The following is an 18093-nucleotide window of genomic DNA, read 5'->3' as shown; positions in this document are numbered from 1 at the left end:
CTGAGGGGAGACTTAATAGCTGTCTACAAATATCTGAAGGGCTGTCACAGTGCAGAGGGTTCAGCCCTATTCTCATCTGCACAAGGAAAGATTAGAAGCAATGGGATGAAACAGAAAGGGAGGAAACACAGATTAGATATTAGAAAAAACTTTTTGATGATGAGGGTGATCAATAAGTGGAACAGGTTACCACGGGAGGTGGTGAGTTCTCCTTCAATGGAAGTGTTCAACCAGAGTCTACACAGACATCAGTCTGGGATGATTTAGTGATCCTGCATTGAGCAGGGTGTTGGGGCTGATGACTGTGGAGGTCCCTTCCAACTCTACAATTCTATGATTTCCAGGAGGAATAACAGAAAGCCGGCATAATGATGAGTCCTAAGAAAAGGAGCGCCAGCATTTTCTATGGGTCATGTAAGTATTCACTAAAACAGATATGTCAGGAGAGATGGGTCCTTTTTAATAGAATAGTTATTTTGTTGGCAGGAAATCTCAACTGGTGTGGGTAGCTTAAAGAGGTTAGTCATGGAGGGAAATACTTTTCTAATTCAGTCCAGGTCCAATGGTGTTAGCACCTCCAATTCCAGAACAGTTTTGTCACTGGGTCACATGGTATGTAGTCTTCCTCCCCTCTCTTATTGTTTGTGAAGACTTACTATTTGGCTCATTTAATTAACTAAGCCATCCCCCTTGTAAGCCACAGCTAATGCAGAGACATAGAAGGGAGCTGTCCTAGTTATTGAAATGACAGCAAGCCCTCTGTATGACCTCACCTGCAATGACAGAGGGGAGGAAGACTTCATACCACGTGATCTGGTATCATAACTGCGATGGAAGTAGAGGTGTCGGCACTGCTGGATGCGAACTAGATCACATAAACTATGTATTTTCCTCAATAACCCCTAAAGCTACAAGATTAATGTACAAATATAGCAAAGTTTAACATGAGACTGAGACATGAGACAGTTGTTCCGTGTACATATGGCCACCAGCAGGGTGATGAGTAAAAATACACTCACTAGTCGCTATTCGCTGGATGATCAAAAGTTGTCTGGTGTCACAACATGCAAATTAATTTGCATGGATATACAGCATATAAACAATAACTGCTCTGTGTAAAGGATTTAAAAGGTTAGGAGGGATTACCCTTTCCAATCCAATTTGTATCCTGGTTTTCCTAGGGGGCTTACTCTTTTTCTGCCATTATACAATGGCGCTATATGCTGGCTAAAGCCAGTACTGCATGAGGTGACACGTTGGATAGGCTCTGACAGCAGAGAGGCTGGCAATGTACAGTAAGAGAACCCTGACAGATGCCTACTAACATCAGAGCTGTACAGCCTTAAGTCATAATGTCTTCACAGGTCAGATATTGGATTGGAAAGGGTTAAGTTTATCCTTAGGTAGAGCATCTATTAGGTATGAGGGAACTTCTAAAGGCCATGCATGCTCCTTTGGTAAATTTATGCAATTAGAAGATCGATGATAGAAGTTATTAGGAGGAAGGTGGCTCTGTAGAGACATTGTTCCATCTTTGCATTTGAATGAATTTCCCAGAGGAGCTTGCATGGCCTTATAGGTCTGCTCACTCAACCTACATCTATATTCTTCTCACCCAGCCAGGCAGCAACCTAGTATACATGGAAGAAGGGAAAAAGCCCTGAGACAGCCCGTGGGTACATGGCTATCTTTACCTTTTTGAGAAGACTCTAGTTTGGGCTTATATTGCCAGTCATGTTGCAAGACCTGTTTAAAGTTTGGACATTGACTGGCAGTTGTGCTACCTTCTAATAGGTGGTGCTTTAGAGGTATTGTTCTATCTTTCCATTTGCAAAGATTTCAGCGACTATTTTGAGTGACTTGGCTGTTAAGTGTAAAGCCCCATTTACACGGGACGGATGTCAGGCAAACGATGTCAGACACTCGTCCCCGCATATACTCGCTCCCGTGCTGTCACACAGGAGCGAGTATCGTTGGCTCGCAGCGGGGCAGCTGGAGAAGATTTCACTCCTTGCTTTCCCCCACCCCTCTCCATTCACCTAATACAGCAGCCGTTCAGTACTGAACAGAAGTGAATGGATAGGGGCGGGTGAGAGCGAGGAGTGGAATCTCCCCCAGCTGCCCTGCTGTGAAGCTACGATACTTGCTCCTGTGTAACAGCACAGGAGCGAGTACACACAGGGATGAGTGTTGGGCATCGTTTGCCCCATGTAGATGGGACTTTACGGTACATTTAATGCGGTAAGATAACTTGCCATTTCAGTTTCTTTACAGTGGCTTCTGTTATGTTAAGATAAGGTAACAATAGCTTTTCACTGGCTAAAGAGAAGATAACTTATTACACAATCATCACACTCAAGTTAAACTTTGCTACATCTGTACATGGGTAATATTGCTGTAGAACATATCTAAGTGAGCTGTCCGTTGTGCTGAAATCAGATTTCAAGTAAATTGATTTGTCAAGCCCACAGGGACTCTTAGCAATGTATGGCATCAAACGACATGTCATTATATATAGAGTTAGATAGGGCATGTACCTCACCAAAATATACAAGGAGAATCAACCCAAAAATTGATATATTGTTATCTCTAGAATCATGTCCCAATTTCTGCTTCAAATACACAGTATTAGTAAAGCCTGTAATCAGTTGGGTCTATTGGTATTCCTGCTCCGGGTCTTGTAGAGAACATGCACTCAAATACTGACAGCTTGTTTTACCAAAGAAAAAAAGAAAGAAAAGTAAAAGATATGGAAGCCTTAAACATAACAACCATGATATCTGTACCCGCTCTAAACTCTTCTAGTGCCGGTAAGTTGCAGTGCCACCAACCGGCAGAGAAAGAGACCATTGTGTTTCTTTTTGCAAAAACAGCGCTAAGGTGACGGGGAAATTTGGCAGGTTATCAGGAAGCACATAGCGCAGATAGCGCAGATATCTGCATATAATTCATCTTTTTGTTCTTAAAACCATCAAATATATTTCTTCTTTTCACTTTTGTGGGGTTGGGGGGGGGGGGGGTATGCATCATATGTTCCCACATCTGAAACAGGCAAGAGCGGCTTTCTGTAAAAATCCCTGATTTAAGAATCCTGGCTCTTGCAGACATAAATGTGCTTTTTGTTCTGTAATCATATAAAACAGTCCTTAGAAAGGTGAGTTTGTTACGGTGAGGATTAGGAAGGGATCAGTGCAAACAGGCAGGCAGTAAGTAGGATTGTCTGTTCCCTGGGAGAGAGATTACACCATCCATGGACTGTTGGTGACACAAGGAAGGGTGGTGGATGTGATCCAGTCTTGGGCATACTCCGTCGGATGGGTCCTTTCTAGTGCTGGCATGGGTGGAATGCAATGTCTTCTTCTAGATCACATTTTCAAAGAGCTGCATGGATTTCATAATGTTTTCATCCTGAGGAAAGAAGGGGAAACTTCATGATATCTCACATAACATAGGAGTAAACATCTGAAAATACGTCTACGAGAGTTGTCCATTTTATTCTATTATTCTATTTCCCGGTCTGTGAAGGTAACCGTTGTGTAGAGGGGCACGGCCCATGCTCCTCCTGCTCCACAGCCAGGGTTTGAGGTCTTCGTTCTTCCCAACAGTTGGACCTTAGTGGTTGAACCATTTCCTAACTTTATACCCCTTCATTTCATAAATGTAAAGCGATGCACCCAAGTTGTAGGAATAGTGTTACTGCATATACATTAAATGGGATAAAACTAGGGATAATAGTACAGCTTATTTCACACGGGCGATCGTGATATCGCTGTGAGAAAATTACGTCTTTTTTCCCGCGGTTTTTGAGCGTCAATGCTGCTGTTTTCTTGCAAAAACATCGCTGCCTCTCGGGATTTTCCTACACGATTTTGCCACAATTTTTTTTATCGCGAAGGTCAATAGGACTTTCTAATATTGAAAACGCATCGCACGAAAAGCACAAGTTTGTGCTTTGTGATGCGATAAAAAGGAGGCTCCATAGGGAAACATGGGGGATAAAAAAAATATTGCACATCGCAGAAAGATTAGGGGATGCCATGATTTTTTTTTCTTGCAACATCGCATGAGTGAAAACATCACAAATGTGAAGGAAACAGAGCAGGCCCAGACACCAGTGTATGGTGTCCTTTTGCCATGGCAACGCACTGGCCGATGATATCACAGAGGGCAAACGCTCTCTCTGTGAACCTTTTACATGACAAGATGTACATTAATCATGTTAGGGGTTAAGAGTAGGGATCGATGCTCTCCTCGACCCCCGCTGTTGCAGCGGAAGGCCGGCTAGCAGTCACAGGTGGCTACCACTGCAGGATGGTACGGGCTCACCTCTGTGTCCGCGCCATCCACATGACATATGTTTACGTCCTGTTGCGTTAAGTGCCACCCCCCTCCCCAGCCAGGACGTAAACTTACGTTCTGTAGTGTTAAGGGGTTAAAAGACTTGGGTATGATGGGTGGATGGAGTGCCACTCCTCCACAAATGCAAATACAACAAAAAACTAATTGACTGAGCACTTCCTACACATAAATTAGATGTGCAGACACACGTAAGGCGCGGTTGCAACAATTACAGTAGTGAAGGTCTGAAGGAAACATTTGTCATACTGTATGACTATACTCTTACAAGGAAAGGCTAGAAAAATCACTTTGGCATTAGTTTAGCATTGAATGATGTATAAGACAAATTGCCTTTTACAACCTAACTGACCTCCATGACCCATTCTGCTTATTTCTATTCTAATGGCAGAGAACAGTTATGATCGACTAACCTTTTGACAAGTCTCCAGAAATTCATCAATGGTTACTACTCCATCATGATTTCGGTCCATCTTCTGTAAGGTAAATCAGAACGGATGAGGTCTAGCATCGAGTGTCCAGTAGGAAAAGCATTTTCTAATATAATTGAAATCTTAATGTTACCTGGAAGAACCTCTCCACGTGCTCGATGGGGGCATCATCTCGGAGCATGGGGTATGTGTAACGTCCCATCATGTCGTAGATGGATTTCATTATTGCCAGCATCTCCTAAACACAGACGTAGTAGTTTGGCCTAAAATATCTACTTTTATGCTCATTTAATATGGTAGCATTGCTAGAAGGTTCCACGCAAAATGGATAGCTCCTGTATTCCTTTACAGCCAAAGGCTATGAGGTGTATCTGAGAAATTCAGGCACAACTTGCATCAGGCAGAACATACTTGTCCTTTACTCATCCGTGAAGACAGCCGAGAATAGGACATGCCATGAAGTTCATGTGAGTAGCCTCACACGATATAAGAGGACAGCGTTTGACCCATTAAACTGGCCGTGTGCCTTTGGTCAAAATATGGCTCATCTTTTCCTCTACTTTAAATGATGATATTCCATCTGGATTTTAATGGTGACAACTGTATTTTTTCATGAAAACTAATGAGTGGTTGTCACAGGCGCACCCCCTTCCCATACAAAAATGACCCATCAATTTTAGGTTCTTGTTTTGGTCAACTTTGGGCCTAATTCAGACAGGTGTATGTTCTCTATATGTACAAGCAAATGAACACAGACAACACATGGACCTATTACAGTCAATAGGGCTACTCAGACATGTAGTTTTTTTACACAACTGATGGTCTATATAAAAAAAAATTTTTAAATCACAATAGGGCTCATTCTGGTCCAATTTCTCAAATGACAGTCACCCGTTCAAGTCAAATAAAATAGAGTGTACACGGATTGATTTCTATGTCCACTTCATGGATCATTTAGAAAAAAATTGGGCCTCCATCTTTTTTTTCACAAGTGAGCAAAATGGATGATACATGTAAATAATAAAACGGACACGGATAGAACATGGACATTCACACACATTAAAATAGGTTGACTTTTCATGATCGAAAATTAGGCACGATCATGTTAATTTGGCCTTCAGGCCCTTTCTGATGGTTGTACATTTGAACTGTATGCTGTCTATGTATTCCATGGTCAACACACGGACCCGTAATAACCAATGGGGCTTTCACACAGACCAGTGATCCATTTGAAAATTTTCCTGGATGTAAATAACATATGTAGTGTGAATATCAAACAGCACACGGACATCTCTGGCACAGTTTCTTAGGTGCAACTTGCATAAGTTCATCTTAATATGGCCTTAGTGACTTCTTACTAGTAGACAAGTATCTTTAGGGCTGGTGGATGGAAAGAGGAGTTAGTAGAAAGGGTGATGGTGTTATCCAATTCACATACTGACTCTGACCTACCTCCTTGGTAATGTATCCATCCTTATTTATATCGTACAGGTTAAATGCCCATCTTAATTTTTCATGGACACTGCCCCGTAGAAGAATAGACAATCCGACCACAAAATCCTGTGAAACAGAAAGGACAATATCTGATGTTCCAATGTGGGACATTTCCATAGTCGTTGTAATTTCTTTTGCATACATTTTTAGTTCTTTGTACTGAAGTAGATCGTAGCATCGGCCTCCAGCAGCATGTAGTAAATGGTCACAAACCTCCTGAATCCCCAAGTTTTCTCAACAGTAACAAAGTACAGCAGACAAGGAGGAGGTTGTGTAGCTGCATTATTCTTTGTCTCTCAGTATTTCTGTCTAGAGGGATAAAGTTTCTCCTTATGGAGATAACAGGGGTGAACATAGCATCTCTGTGAACCGTAGACAGGCACCCTTCTTCCATCCAGGAATGCCTATATCAGGAGGCAAGTTAAGCCTCAGGCAGCGCCACCAAGTTAAGCCTCAGGCAGCGCCACCTTGCAGGCAGGGATGGTGGTGTGAAGGCCGGAGCTTAGACTAAGCATTTAAGGCATCAGTGTTAACTGTAAGCAAGCGGCCAGCAAGAGCCACAGTTACAGAGCTATAAGTGCAGTGCAACGTATTTGCACAATGAACAAGGTTGATTTGTATGCATATTGGCACATGGTACTGTACTTTAGTGCTGCTCAGCCAATCAATGCAGCGCTCGATGAACCAATCAGAGCCATTGCATTGTGGAGGCGGGATTTATGAATTGGCTCATTGGCCAGTTCATAAATCCTGCCTCCACAACGTGATGGCTGTGATTAGCTGAGCAGTGCTCGAGAACCAATCAATGCAGTGCTGGATGAATCAATTACAGCCATCACATTGGTTCATCCAGCGCTGCATTGATTGGTTCTCGAGCCATCACTTCCTGGAGGCTGGATTTATGAATCTCGTAACCAGGAAGCGATCGTCTGTGGGCGGCCAAGGACTGCAGGAAGCCTGCTGGAGCTCCGGAGAGCAGCAGGGGGGATGCAGACCGAGCCTGCTAGGTAAGTAGAATAATACATCCCCCAAAAAGAATATCTAGTGCCTCTTTTGGGGCAAAAAGTTAATATAAAAGACAGGGTTTTATTTTTGAGGAAACACGGTACTAATGAACAACCACTCACACACCTACCTCATATTTGGAAAAGGCTGGGCTGCTTAGTATTATATTTGCACTTAGATAAGGCTGCTTTCACACGGCCGAGCAAATCTTGCACGAATATGAACCCCATTCTTTTGAATAGAGTCATATACATGGGTGATTTCCACCCCCCCACACACACATTGCAGTGCAGGGAGAAAAAATTACAGCATGTCCTATGTTTGGGCTTTCCCTCGGAATGCCGCGCCTATTGTTTTCAGTGGGGCTGGCAAAAACATTGCATGGCATGAGAGGTGCACTCGAGTGCACTACAATGTGATGCGTGGTTACCCATTGAAACCAATGGGAAACACTTGCCGATCTTCCTGCATGGCTTTCAGCTGCACTGGAGGATCGCTACTTTCCTGAAGTGATTGGAGGCGTTTTCGACACAAAAAAACCTATCCACAGGAAAGATTGTACGTTTCCGAGTCCTCTCCACAAAGAAAAGACACCCATCTGCAAACAGCACTCTCCTATTTTTACCTCTCATCAGTGCAGGCAAAAATCCCACACCCTCAGGACAGATCATCAATTGTGAGCAATTTGATTGTCAGTGCGAACAGCACTGGAAACAGACAGTGCTGTGTGTACTACAGTGGCTCGGTTTGGTACTGCGAGCACAGCTGCCATTGAATTCAATAGGAGCTATGGCTGTAGTACCAAACCAGGCCACTGCAATGTTGATAGCGCTCTCTGTTTCCAGCACTATACACACTGATAGCAGGCCCAGGAATCAGCTTGATCGGTGGGGATCCCAAGCGCTGGATGCACCCATCTATCTTTCTGGTTAGGGATACTACATGGGGATAATTGAACAATTAGATAACATACGGGGGGGGGGGGGGCTTACCTCAAACCGGATGGCACCACTTCTGTCCAGGTCAAAGGCATTAAATAGAAAGTGTGCATACATTGTGGCATCTGCAAAGACAGGAGATTTAGTCATCGTTACAGAAGAAAATGTGCTCTTTTATAATGTGAACTGTATCAAATAGACACTTCAACAAATCTGTTTAAAGGGATTGTCAGGATTAAAGTCTCCAGAAAATTAGCAGCTCACAGGTTGTTCTGCTGCTTGGACACCCAGCGATCTGCAGCAAGTGTTAAATTCCCCTATAGCAGTGTTAGGCTGTATTCACATGAGCGTATGTCGGACGATATATGGTACCATCTGATGCATTGGATTTCAACGCATCAGATCAGATGGTCTATTTTCCCCAGCGTAAAAGCACATTTCGGCTGGGAGTTTTTAAGCCGGGCAGGAAAGATAGTCCTGGAACTATCTTCCTGGCCAGAATACGTCAGCTGCTGCATAGACTCTTATGGGAGCCTATGACAGCTGATGGAGAAGGGAGGTGGGAGGGAGTTTAGCAGCGTGACTGCTAAACTCCCTCCTTCTCTCTGCCCCTTGCCGGCTGTTTGTAATGGGAGGGGGTGGGAGGTAGTTGTTAAGCTACCGCCCTGTCCCGCCCCCTCCCATTTCAGGCTGCCGAAAAGTCCCGCCTCCTCCCCTTGCTGAGAGCCAGCGAGGGAGCGGAAAGGAGGGAGGCAGTTTAGCAGGGCTTAACAAATAACAGATTCCCATTTTGTCATTATCTGTTAGAATGATACTTCTAATGGTGATTGGGGACTTCTGGATATTTAGTGGCCCGGCCAGGATCTCTTTTGTATCTGTATAGGGATTGAGATCCAAATTTCATACAGTATGGGAAGTTCTGTGTAGTCGTAGGCACAATGGCAGACTATAATCTGTTTTAACTTAAAGCAAGCAATTCTGAAACTGTAGAATTCTTGCAGGTGACAGCTCAGTACATTCAGATCTATTTCTATTTCCTATATGGCTTGAAAAATGTACTGCACTGAATCCAGTGCGGGTCCAGTGGTGCCGATATCTCCACTCCCGGCCTTGTTCCAATACTGGCTCATGTGATATAGAGCTTCCTCTCCCTTCTTCCTGGGGTCAGTGATATTCTTGCAGGCCCACTCTGGTGTAACTATAGGGGATGCAGGGGATGCGGTTACACCCGGGCCCAGGAGCCTTAGGGGGCCCATAAGGCCTCTCTTCTCCATATAGGGAGCCCAGTACTATGAATAAAGCATTATAGTTGGGGGCCTTGTTACAGTTTTTATATTGGGGCCCGGGAGCTTCAAGTTACGCCTCTGTTGCAGGGGAGTGTCTGCGTTATAGCAATGAACTAGTAAACCAACCCTCTGAAAGTACATCACCGACCCAGGGAGAGGGGAGGAAGCTCTGTATCATGTGGCCTGAGTTTAGGAGCTGTGACAGAAGTAGAGTTGCTGGTACCTGGACTGGTTTTGGATATGTATATTTCTATGGACACCCTTCATACGAAAAAATGCTCTCATCTCTCTTAACACAAATACACAGACTATATGATTCACCCCCTTCCCCTGCAGACTGTCCTTGTTACTCTTTTTCGTATCTTATCTATGATTCGATATAACCTGTGTAATCTACCCTCCCTGAAGACATGGATGCCTCCCTCCCCCCATTCTCTGATCTGCTATGTACATCCTCCTACCTCTACCTGCTACTATCTCTAAGGGCGAGCACCCACTGGCGTTTGCGTTGTTAGTGCGTGAAAAACGCAGCGATTTCGCATCTGCGCGTTTGTGTTTTTCGCTGCGTTTTTTTTTACGCAAAACGCGGAGAATGTCTCATCCTAAAACGTTGCATAGCGTTTCTATACCAACACACCCTACAGCACCTGTGAAGAATGCCCGCCCTTCCACAGTCTTCAGTAATGTTGTCTGCAAAAACGCCACGCGACGCGTGCGAATTGCGTTGCGTTGCGTTTTTTCCGGGAGCATTGAAAACCATGGGAGAAGTTAGATTAAAAAAAGGAGCCAGAGTGTAAGGACAGCTGCGATGCGATTTTGCGGGGCGGGGCGATTTTAAAAACGCCAGTGGACATGAGCACACTTTATCTCTATGCCTGTGCAGGAAAAACGCAAAACGCAAAACGCAGGTAAAAAAACGCCAGTGGGTGCTCGCCCTAAGGCCCAATTCACATGAGCATGTTTTCGTGGCTATTTTGCCGCAATAAAACGTCGGATGAAAATTGCAACCATGTGAATCATTGGATTACAATGCATTAATTCACATGGGCGATTTTCGTGCACGTGACAAAATCACACGGGCAATACGTCAACTTGCCGACCATTTTCGGACAGCGATTTTTCATGCTGCATCAAAAAATAGGTCTCGATCTATCTTTTGACGAAAAACGCTGGAGGCTCCCATAGACTCCTATGGGAGCTGGAAAAAAAAGGGAGGAGGAAGTTTACCTGTGTTCGACGCTCGGAAAAAAAGACAGCTGGCTCTATTTAAGCATTAGTAGTTATTTTGAGGATTTCTGCCAACCGATGTAATTCCGCACTGCAGCGTATTTTTCACATGATACGCCCATGTCAATGGACAGAAAACTCTAATTAATCTCGGGACTCGATTGAGGCTATTCCTCATTGATGCAATCTTCGGCCGAGATGCGGCCGGCGTAAAATCATATCACCTGTGTGAATGAGGCATAACACTGAGAGAAGAGAGGGTGACCAGACAGCCAACACAATCAGGCATAGTGTGCTGTTACAGTATATCCATGTCGGAAGGAGCAGGACAGCCAACTATGTGAATAAGTTACACAGACTCTGCAACAGAAGAAACTTTTTTAAAGAATCAACCTCCACGGCCATATTAAAACTAAAGACCCCCCACTTCGCAACAGGGCATCTTATTCTCAGTCAGGTATCTAATAATCTTCATAGGGCAGACTGCCTTTTTTCATATTCAGTTTGGATGTGGATGCGCCTTACCACACACCGGTTTGACTTTGGACTACCTAAGGAGGCAGAACCTGAAGAACCCAAGTTTTAACTCTTAACCCCTCCAAGAGGAGTATGGTCTTTGCTTTACTCGCACAAATACTCTCAGTAGTGTGGCTCCAGGTGCTGCACAGGGCCGAGACGCAGTATCTGATGATGTGAACACATGCTCAGGTGCAATAACAAGGTCCATGCAGAAGATCAGGGCAGGCAGTAGGCAATAATGAAGTCCAGAGTCGAGGTCAGTCAGCACATAAGTCAAAATTGGCAAGAGTCAAGTGGACTCAGAAACGGAACAAATACAAACGGGGGCTGATGAGACCAATTGCTTAGGCATCCTCCATGGGGGAAGGATGCCTAGTACAGTGGGAAGTGGATGGTGGTTGGTGGGGGACCTGTTAGGAGCGTGTGCATTGGCCCTTTAAATGTAGAGGTAGGAGCGCACATGCCCTATGGGCAGACAGCAGAGTGCCAACATTGGATCAAACACCCCATACAGCAGGAGAGCCAAGGGAGTGGCAGCAGCGCTCCGTGACAGTACCTCCTCTACCCTCAGGATTTCCTGATTAAATCAGGGGACTTGATGGTCTCCTGAGGATCTCTGGACCGCTGTGATAGTATTAAAATACAATAACAAATAACCAAGAGTACATAGGGATAGGTGTGACAAAAGCTAGAAGAGGATAGGTCTTTGGAACACAGAGGTGAAAGCTACCTATAACCCGGTACATTGGTCTAGAGGCCCCATAGGGGCCGGAGATATGTCCTGGCCACCCATCTTCTTTCAGAATAAACAAGCAATCGTCCATAGATGAGCGGCTGCCTGCTTACAGGGGCTGATTATCGGCAGGCTTTGATGCTTGCATCAAATGAATGTTGAATGATAAGCAATCGAAGATCGGTTGTTGACTGTGCTTGTAGTGTCACATGACCCAGCGATTTACTTAACGATAATAGCAATAAGAAAAATCCTTCAATTTGACTGTGGAAGAAAATTTTAAATGTCTTTATTTTATACACAAAAACATTAACAATGTGCAGACATGTTTACAGTTTAATCTAGACAAGTGTCAAAAACGGAGAGGGGGTAAAAGGCACGGAAGTTGTCAGATCTTCCACCAGAAGAAAGAAGAAATAACGGTAGATCTTCAAGAAATGTTTGCCAATATTGCTATTTTGACTCGTACTATTATGTCTACATAAAGGGCCTTGTGTGGTGCAGTGTTTATGGCAGTAGAAATGCAGTCCTAAGCTCTCACTCATGACCTGAAGGTTGTGTGTTCAATTCCCACATGGTTCAGGTAGCCGGCTCAAGGTTATCCCTCTGAGGTCAGTAAAATGAGTACCCAGCTTACTGGGGGGTAAAAGATGACTTGGGAAGGCAATGGCAAACCTCCCCGCAAAAACAGTCTGCCAAGAAAACGTCACGTTGTGACATCACACTAGGAGTCAGTCATGACTCAGTGCTTGACCAGGAGACCTTACCTTTATTATGTCTGCAGTTCAAATTGAGATTTTATCTAAAGGACTTAGGCCTCATGTCCACGGGGAAAATCAGGCCCGCTCCGGATTCTCCATGGAGAATCTGCAGCGGGTCCCTCCTGCCCCGCAGACATGAGGGCTGAAAATAAGAATAAATGAGAATAAACTCACCTCCCATCCGCTCCGTTTCTTCTCTTCGCCGCGGCGTCATCTTCTCTGCGTCGCGGCCGGATCTTCTTTCTTCGGCTCGGCGGATGCGCATGATGACGTCGGTGACGTGCCCCGCGCATGCGCCGTCCCGAAGAAAAAAGATCCGGCCGCGACGGAGAGAAGATGGCGCCGCGGCGAAGAGAAGAAACGGAGCGTGTGAGTAAATTCCGAATTTTGTCTCCCGCGGATCCGGACGGCTTCCATAGGCTTCAATAGAAGCCCGCGGGAGCCGTCCCCGCGGGAGAACCGCATGAAAATGGAGCATGGTTCAGATTTTTTCATGCTCCATTTTTAAAAAAATCCCTTTTATTGACCATCCGCGGGTATTTATCTACCCCACAGGTGGTCAATGCATCCCTATGGGGTGCGGATCCGCGGGCAGGAGAAGAGCTAAAATCTGCTGCGGATTTTAATTCTTATTTTGCCCGTGGACATGAGGCCTTAGGCCGGCTACACTTTCATATTGGAACCCCTGTGGACAGATCCCATTATAGTAAATTGGGCCTGTCCAGCACTGTTTGGTGCCATTTAGAGAAGGAGCCATTTGGCTGTGGAGGCTTCTCTTTCCTGCTCCCGGTGAAACCACCCTCAATTTAGTACCTCAATTTAGAGTGTTAAGACAGCAGTATCCAGTCCTAAGCTCTCGCTTATGACCTGAAGGTTGCGAGTTCAATCCCCGCTTGGTTCAGGTAGCCCGCTCAAGATTGACTCAGCCTTCCATCCTCACGAAGTCAGTAAAACGAGTACCCAGCTTGGTGGGGGTAATAAATTACCTGCAGAGTAAGTTGGCGCTCTACAAATAACAAGTCCCCCTTATCTGCTTTATCATTTGAATTATTTCAAATGATACTTGATGTTAATAGGTTTGTCCGCTCTTTGACAGGGAAGCGCCATTCTCATGTTGAAAGGAAAGTGTCACTGCACTTGAGATCAATGAAAATCCAAATGTTTTTTCAAGATCAACATGCTTTATTAGTTTTACAAGATTTGGAACAGGATAATGTTAATTCAGATACTTTTGAGTTGTCCAATCCCAATTACTATCCACTTCAATCTAGGATATTGGATTTAGATACTTAGCAACAGCTAACAGCTTGTGGAGCAAGAATTGAAGCAATTAAAGAAAAAATAGTTATTTCCCTGGTGGTAAGATTACACGTAGCGTTGCTCATCTTGATCAGGAAATTCATCCCAATTTTCGCTAAATCGTATCAGTTTAGTCCAAATTGATTTTTGGCTAAAATCGAGGGATAATTAAATTTCCCGTATTGCTTCCCGCAGATGTCAGTATGCGACCAATCAGCAACCAGGGAGCCTTGCTGATGTCACCAAATGTGTCTTCCATCCTCCATATTGGCAGCAGTTTCATTGGACGCGTGCATCACATGACCTAGCCATATATACAGTAACATAGGCACAATGTAACCAGCGGCAAGTGATGGGCTCTAATTTCCCCCCACTTTTGCGATATTATTGATGGCTTGGTAGGAGGAGCAATATATTTCTTCATTTGACAATTCTTTTGCCAATAATTTGGTTATGTTTTCCCGATTGACGAATGACATATTGGTATTGATATTGATATATTAGATTGGTATTGATATATCAGGTATTGACCTCTCCAAATGTATTTTTAGTAAAGGGGTTGAATCAGAGTATCAAGTTATTTCCTATCCACAGGATAGGGGATAACTTGCTGATTGGTGGAGGTTTCACCACTGAAATCCCCACTGTTCTGGAGATTGGGACTCCTGTGTCCCGCTCTCCTTTCACTGCAAGGTTGCTTCCCCCATCTCATAGTGACGTCACTCTGACTAGAGCGCTGGCCAAGCATGCGCAATCAGTGCTCCATCCATTTCAATGGGAGTGATGGAAATAGCTGAGCAGGTACATCGTTCGGGTACTCAGTCCCATTGAAAGTGAATAGAGTGCTGATGGGCTTGCACAAACAGCACTCCATTAAGTCTACTCCTCCCTATGGGGGGTGCAGTAATCCTGCAGTAAGGAGGATGAGGGACACAGGATCCTCGTTATTAAGATTGGCGAGGGTCTCAGCAGTGGGACCCCCACTGATCAGCAAGTTATCCCTAACCTGTAAATAGGGGATAACTTGACATTATGGTACAACTTTAATGACATCAGCTTAAAGTTGGAGATTAAATATATTTTTATATTTAGGTTTTTCCACTTTTGCAGGGTATCATCTCCTATCTTTCATATAGACAGCCATGGCAAGCTCAGTGTCCACTCAGTGTTAGGTCTATGGTTACCAAAGCAAGCCATCAGCCCACGGCCACTGCATAGAGGAGTGCCAATGATGTGACAGAGGCAGCGCCCATTGTTAACCTCTTAGTTGTCAGTAGCATTAAAGGGGTTATTGGCCAGGATCAGAATTATCTGTGATCCTGGCCACTGCAGTGGGCCAATGGCCTACAGTTACAAAATTAGCCCTTGCCCGAGTGATCACCACAACGTACTGCTACTTCAAATTGCAGGTACAGTATTGTTCGCATGATGTAAAATTATGTCACAGGGTGGGAAGAGGTTAAACCTTGAAAATCTCTTTAGGGCCTTATTCACATGAGCGTTTTTCCACGGCTAATTTAGCCGCAATAAAAAATCTCGACATCTGAAGCCTTGGATTCCAACGTATTCATTCAGATGAGCAATTTTTAGCCACGTAAAAACTTTGCACCAGGAATAATAGGACATCAGCGACCGATTTTATACGCAGATGGAAAAGATAGGTATTGCCCTATCTTTTGCTGAGATACGCTGAAGGCTCCCATAGGCTTCTATAGGAGTTTTGCAGTAAAAAAAAACGCAGCAATATCACAGCGTTAAAAAAACGCTAGTGGGTAGAATCCCTAAAAGTGTAATTTTCTATCTTTACTGCTGAAATAACGTGATTTTCATGCACGTGAAAAACATGCATAAAAACCGCATGAGCTGCAACAACGCATTTTTCTTGCAAAATGCATCATGCTCACAGGAAAAATCAGAAGTTTACAACTTTGAATAATATCTCGTGCAGATATCGCACTCACATGTGTATGTGCTCCCTGAATGAAAACACTTTTGTTTACATGCACAGTCTGCAAACAACTATGAACTGGAACCTAGCAGTTCCCCATTTAGTGTATATTGGTGACATCTGTTTCTGCTGCCCATGCGCATAACTTCAAATTTACCGATGTTCCACTGTGGATCCATAACAATTAATCCTAATCCTATATCCCTTCAAAAATCCTCCTTTTTGATGCTAGCATGGTTAGTAAGAGGTGGTGGGCCAGCGATGCTTACAATATTCAACCCTCGTTGTTGTTGCTATGTACCGATGATCCCGATCAGTGCTTCAATAGACCTAGCGCTGGGACTTCAGGTCACTCCCCTACATGTGCGTCATGCGTCAGTGACGTCAGACGCATTCACTTGCGTCCCGCGGAGGGGCGACGTCTGGTCGAATAGGCGTCATGTACCTGCGATGTTGGACGCAAAACACTATTGGAAGCTGATTATTCTCCTATCTCTATGGGATTTCCTTATCTTAGTCTATAGAAATAGTAACTGTGTCGGACATCTAAGACCAGTTGTTAGAATCCCATTTAGAATATTCTAACTACGAGTATTTTTGTTGTTTCGTCTTTTTTCGTTCATTTTCTGTTTCTTTTGTCTGTCCAAAGGCCCAGTGTTTTTAATTTATATTAATAAAAATTGATTTTAGGGATCTTCTGTAGTTAGGACTTCAATTATTAAGTTCCCTCTGCCTCAGTGAATTTTCATTTTTGGATTCAGAAGTCAAAAGTTATTAAAAAACAAGTGTAATGAAAATTGTATTCCCTAGTGTTACTGTTCAAAAAATTGTTCATACGAGCGAAGGTGAATGATAATCATTCAGTCTAAACACGAGCCAACGACTGAATGAGAATTGTGTGCTCTCGCATCGTTCATTTTATTCAGGCATGAAAATCTTCATTGGCTCATTCACTTCTCATTCAGTTTAAACACTGATCGCTCATTGTTTCACATAGTGAATGTGAAACACTGAATGAGACTGCACGATTCTCATTGAATGAGTCAAGGATGAATCTGCCTGTCTAAACAGGCTGCATGAGAGCAAATGAGCTAGCGATGACATCACTGGTTTGTTTGCTCTTGCAAACAAGAGTCGTCCAGTCTAAAAGCAATTTAAGAGCCGCAAAGAAGATAAAGAGATTATTGAGAATGTACTGACCTCCTTGGGGGAAGAACTGGGAGTAGATCAGCTTGAAGGTTTCCTCATCCACCAATCCACTAGGGCACTCCTGAAAAGCAATGAAGTGGATGACGGTCATTAACATTGCACTGTTCTTGAGTATAGCCATCTACAACTACTGTATAATCTGCCTCTTCTTTACTACATCTCATTGTCAGCCAAGCAGAATATCAACTGATTTCACTGGGAAATGTCTAGGATGAATTTCATCAAACACCACAGAGTCAGATGGTTCTTGTTACTGGATTGACCAATGATCTGCCAATACCAATTTATTCACTGGAATTTCACCAGTGTAATACATCACTCCAAACTAATATTACCAAACTGACATTATACCACTAGAAATAAGACTACCACCAGTAGGGCAACCATCACCAAATATTACTACCAGATGTGCATCATCCATGAGGCAAGGTGAGAACTTTGCCTCAGGCAGCACCCTTCCCTGACTACAGGGTGCAGCATCTTGGTAGAAATAAAACCCATTCCCGCACTTTCAGATCTCCAAAGATTGAGTGGCAAAGTGTCATCTCACTTTTCATTTCAAGTAGCACATGCTTTTGTTGCAACACTATTTACTGGAAGCAATTTTGCTACCACCAGCAATTTCGACAGTGACCACAACAAATTAAAAATGAGAGGCTATGTAACCAAAACCTCCTTCTCTGTCAAAACACATTAAAATAAATGCACCGATATACGGTTGTATTACCTTCTTATGTCATCTCCTGTAACTAGAAACGGTTCACCTATCATCTAAAGAGATATTGCTACTAGATAGATTATGTTATACCACACAGAAATTTTATTCAACTCTGTCATGAATGCCATTGAAGAGCACAACAGCCTTATCTTGCTTATGACAGCACTAC

At 43.8% G+C, this 18093-nt stretch overlaps 1 protein-coding gene across 2 annotated transcripts in view; it reads right to left on the bottom strand.

Annotated features, from left to right (window-relative positions):
- Positions 1-3046: 3046 nt before the first annotated feature.
- The window catches only part of KCNIP3 (potassium voltage-gated channel interacting protein 3), a 109750-nt gene continuing 94703 nt past the window's right edge, over positions 3047-18093 (bottom strand). For both annotated transcript variants that reach the window (XM_066593078.1, XM_066593079.1), the window contains 6 exons: positions 17198-17267; positions 8279-8349; positions 6240-6347; positions 4921-5025; positions 4770-4832; positions 3047-3408 (listed from right to left, as the gene is read on the bottom strand). In XM_066593078.1, coding sequence (XP_066449175.1) covers positions 3361-3408; positions 4770-4832; positions 4921-5025; positions 6240-6347; positions 8279-8349; positions 17198-17267 — 465 coding nt within the window. In that variant the 3' untranslated portion in view covers positions 3047-3360. The remainder of the gene's footprint in view (positions 3409-4769; positions 4833-4920; positions 5026-6239; positions 6348-8278; positions 8350-17197; positions 17268-18093) is intronic.

Source organism: Eleutherodactylus coqui, chromosome 2 (assembly GCF_035609145.1).
Source record: "Eleutherodactylus coqui strain aEleCoq1 chromosome 2, aEleCoq1.hap1, whole genome shotgun sequence".
In the NCBI taxonomy this organism is placed as follows: Eukaryota; Metazoa; Chordata; class Amphibia; order Anura; family Eleutherodactylidae; genus Eleutherodactylus; species Eleutherodactylus coqui.
The sequence above is the reverse complement of the archived record's forward strand: the minus strand, read 5'-3'. Positions and strand labels throughout refer to the sequence as shown.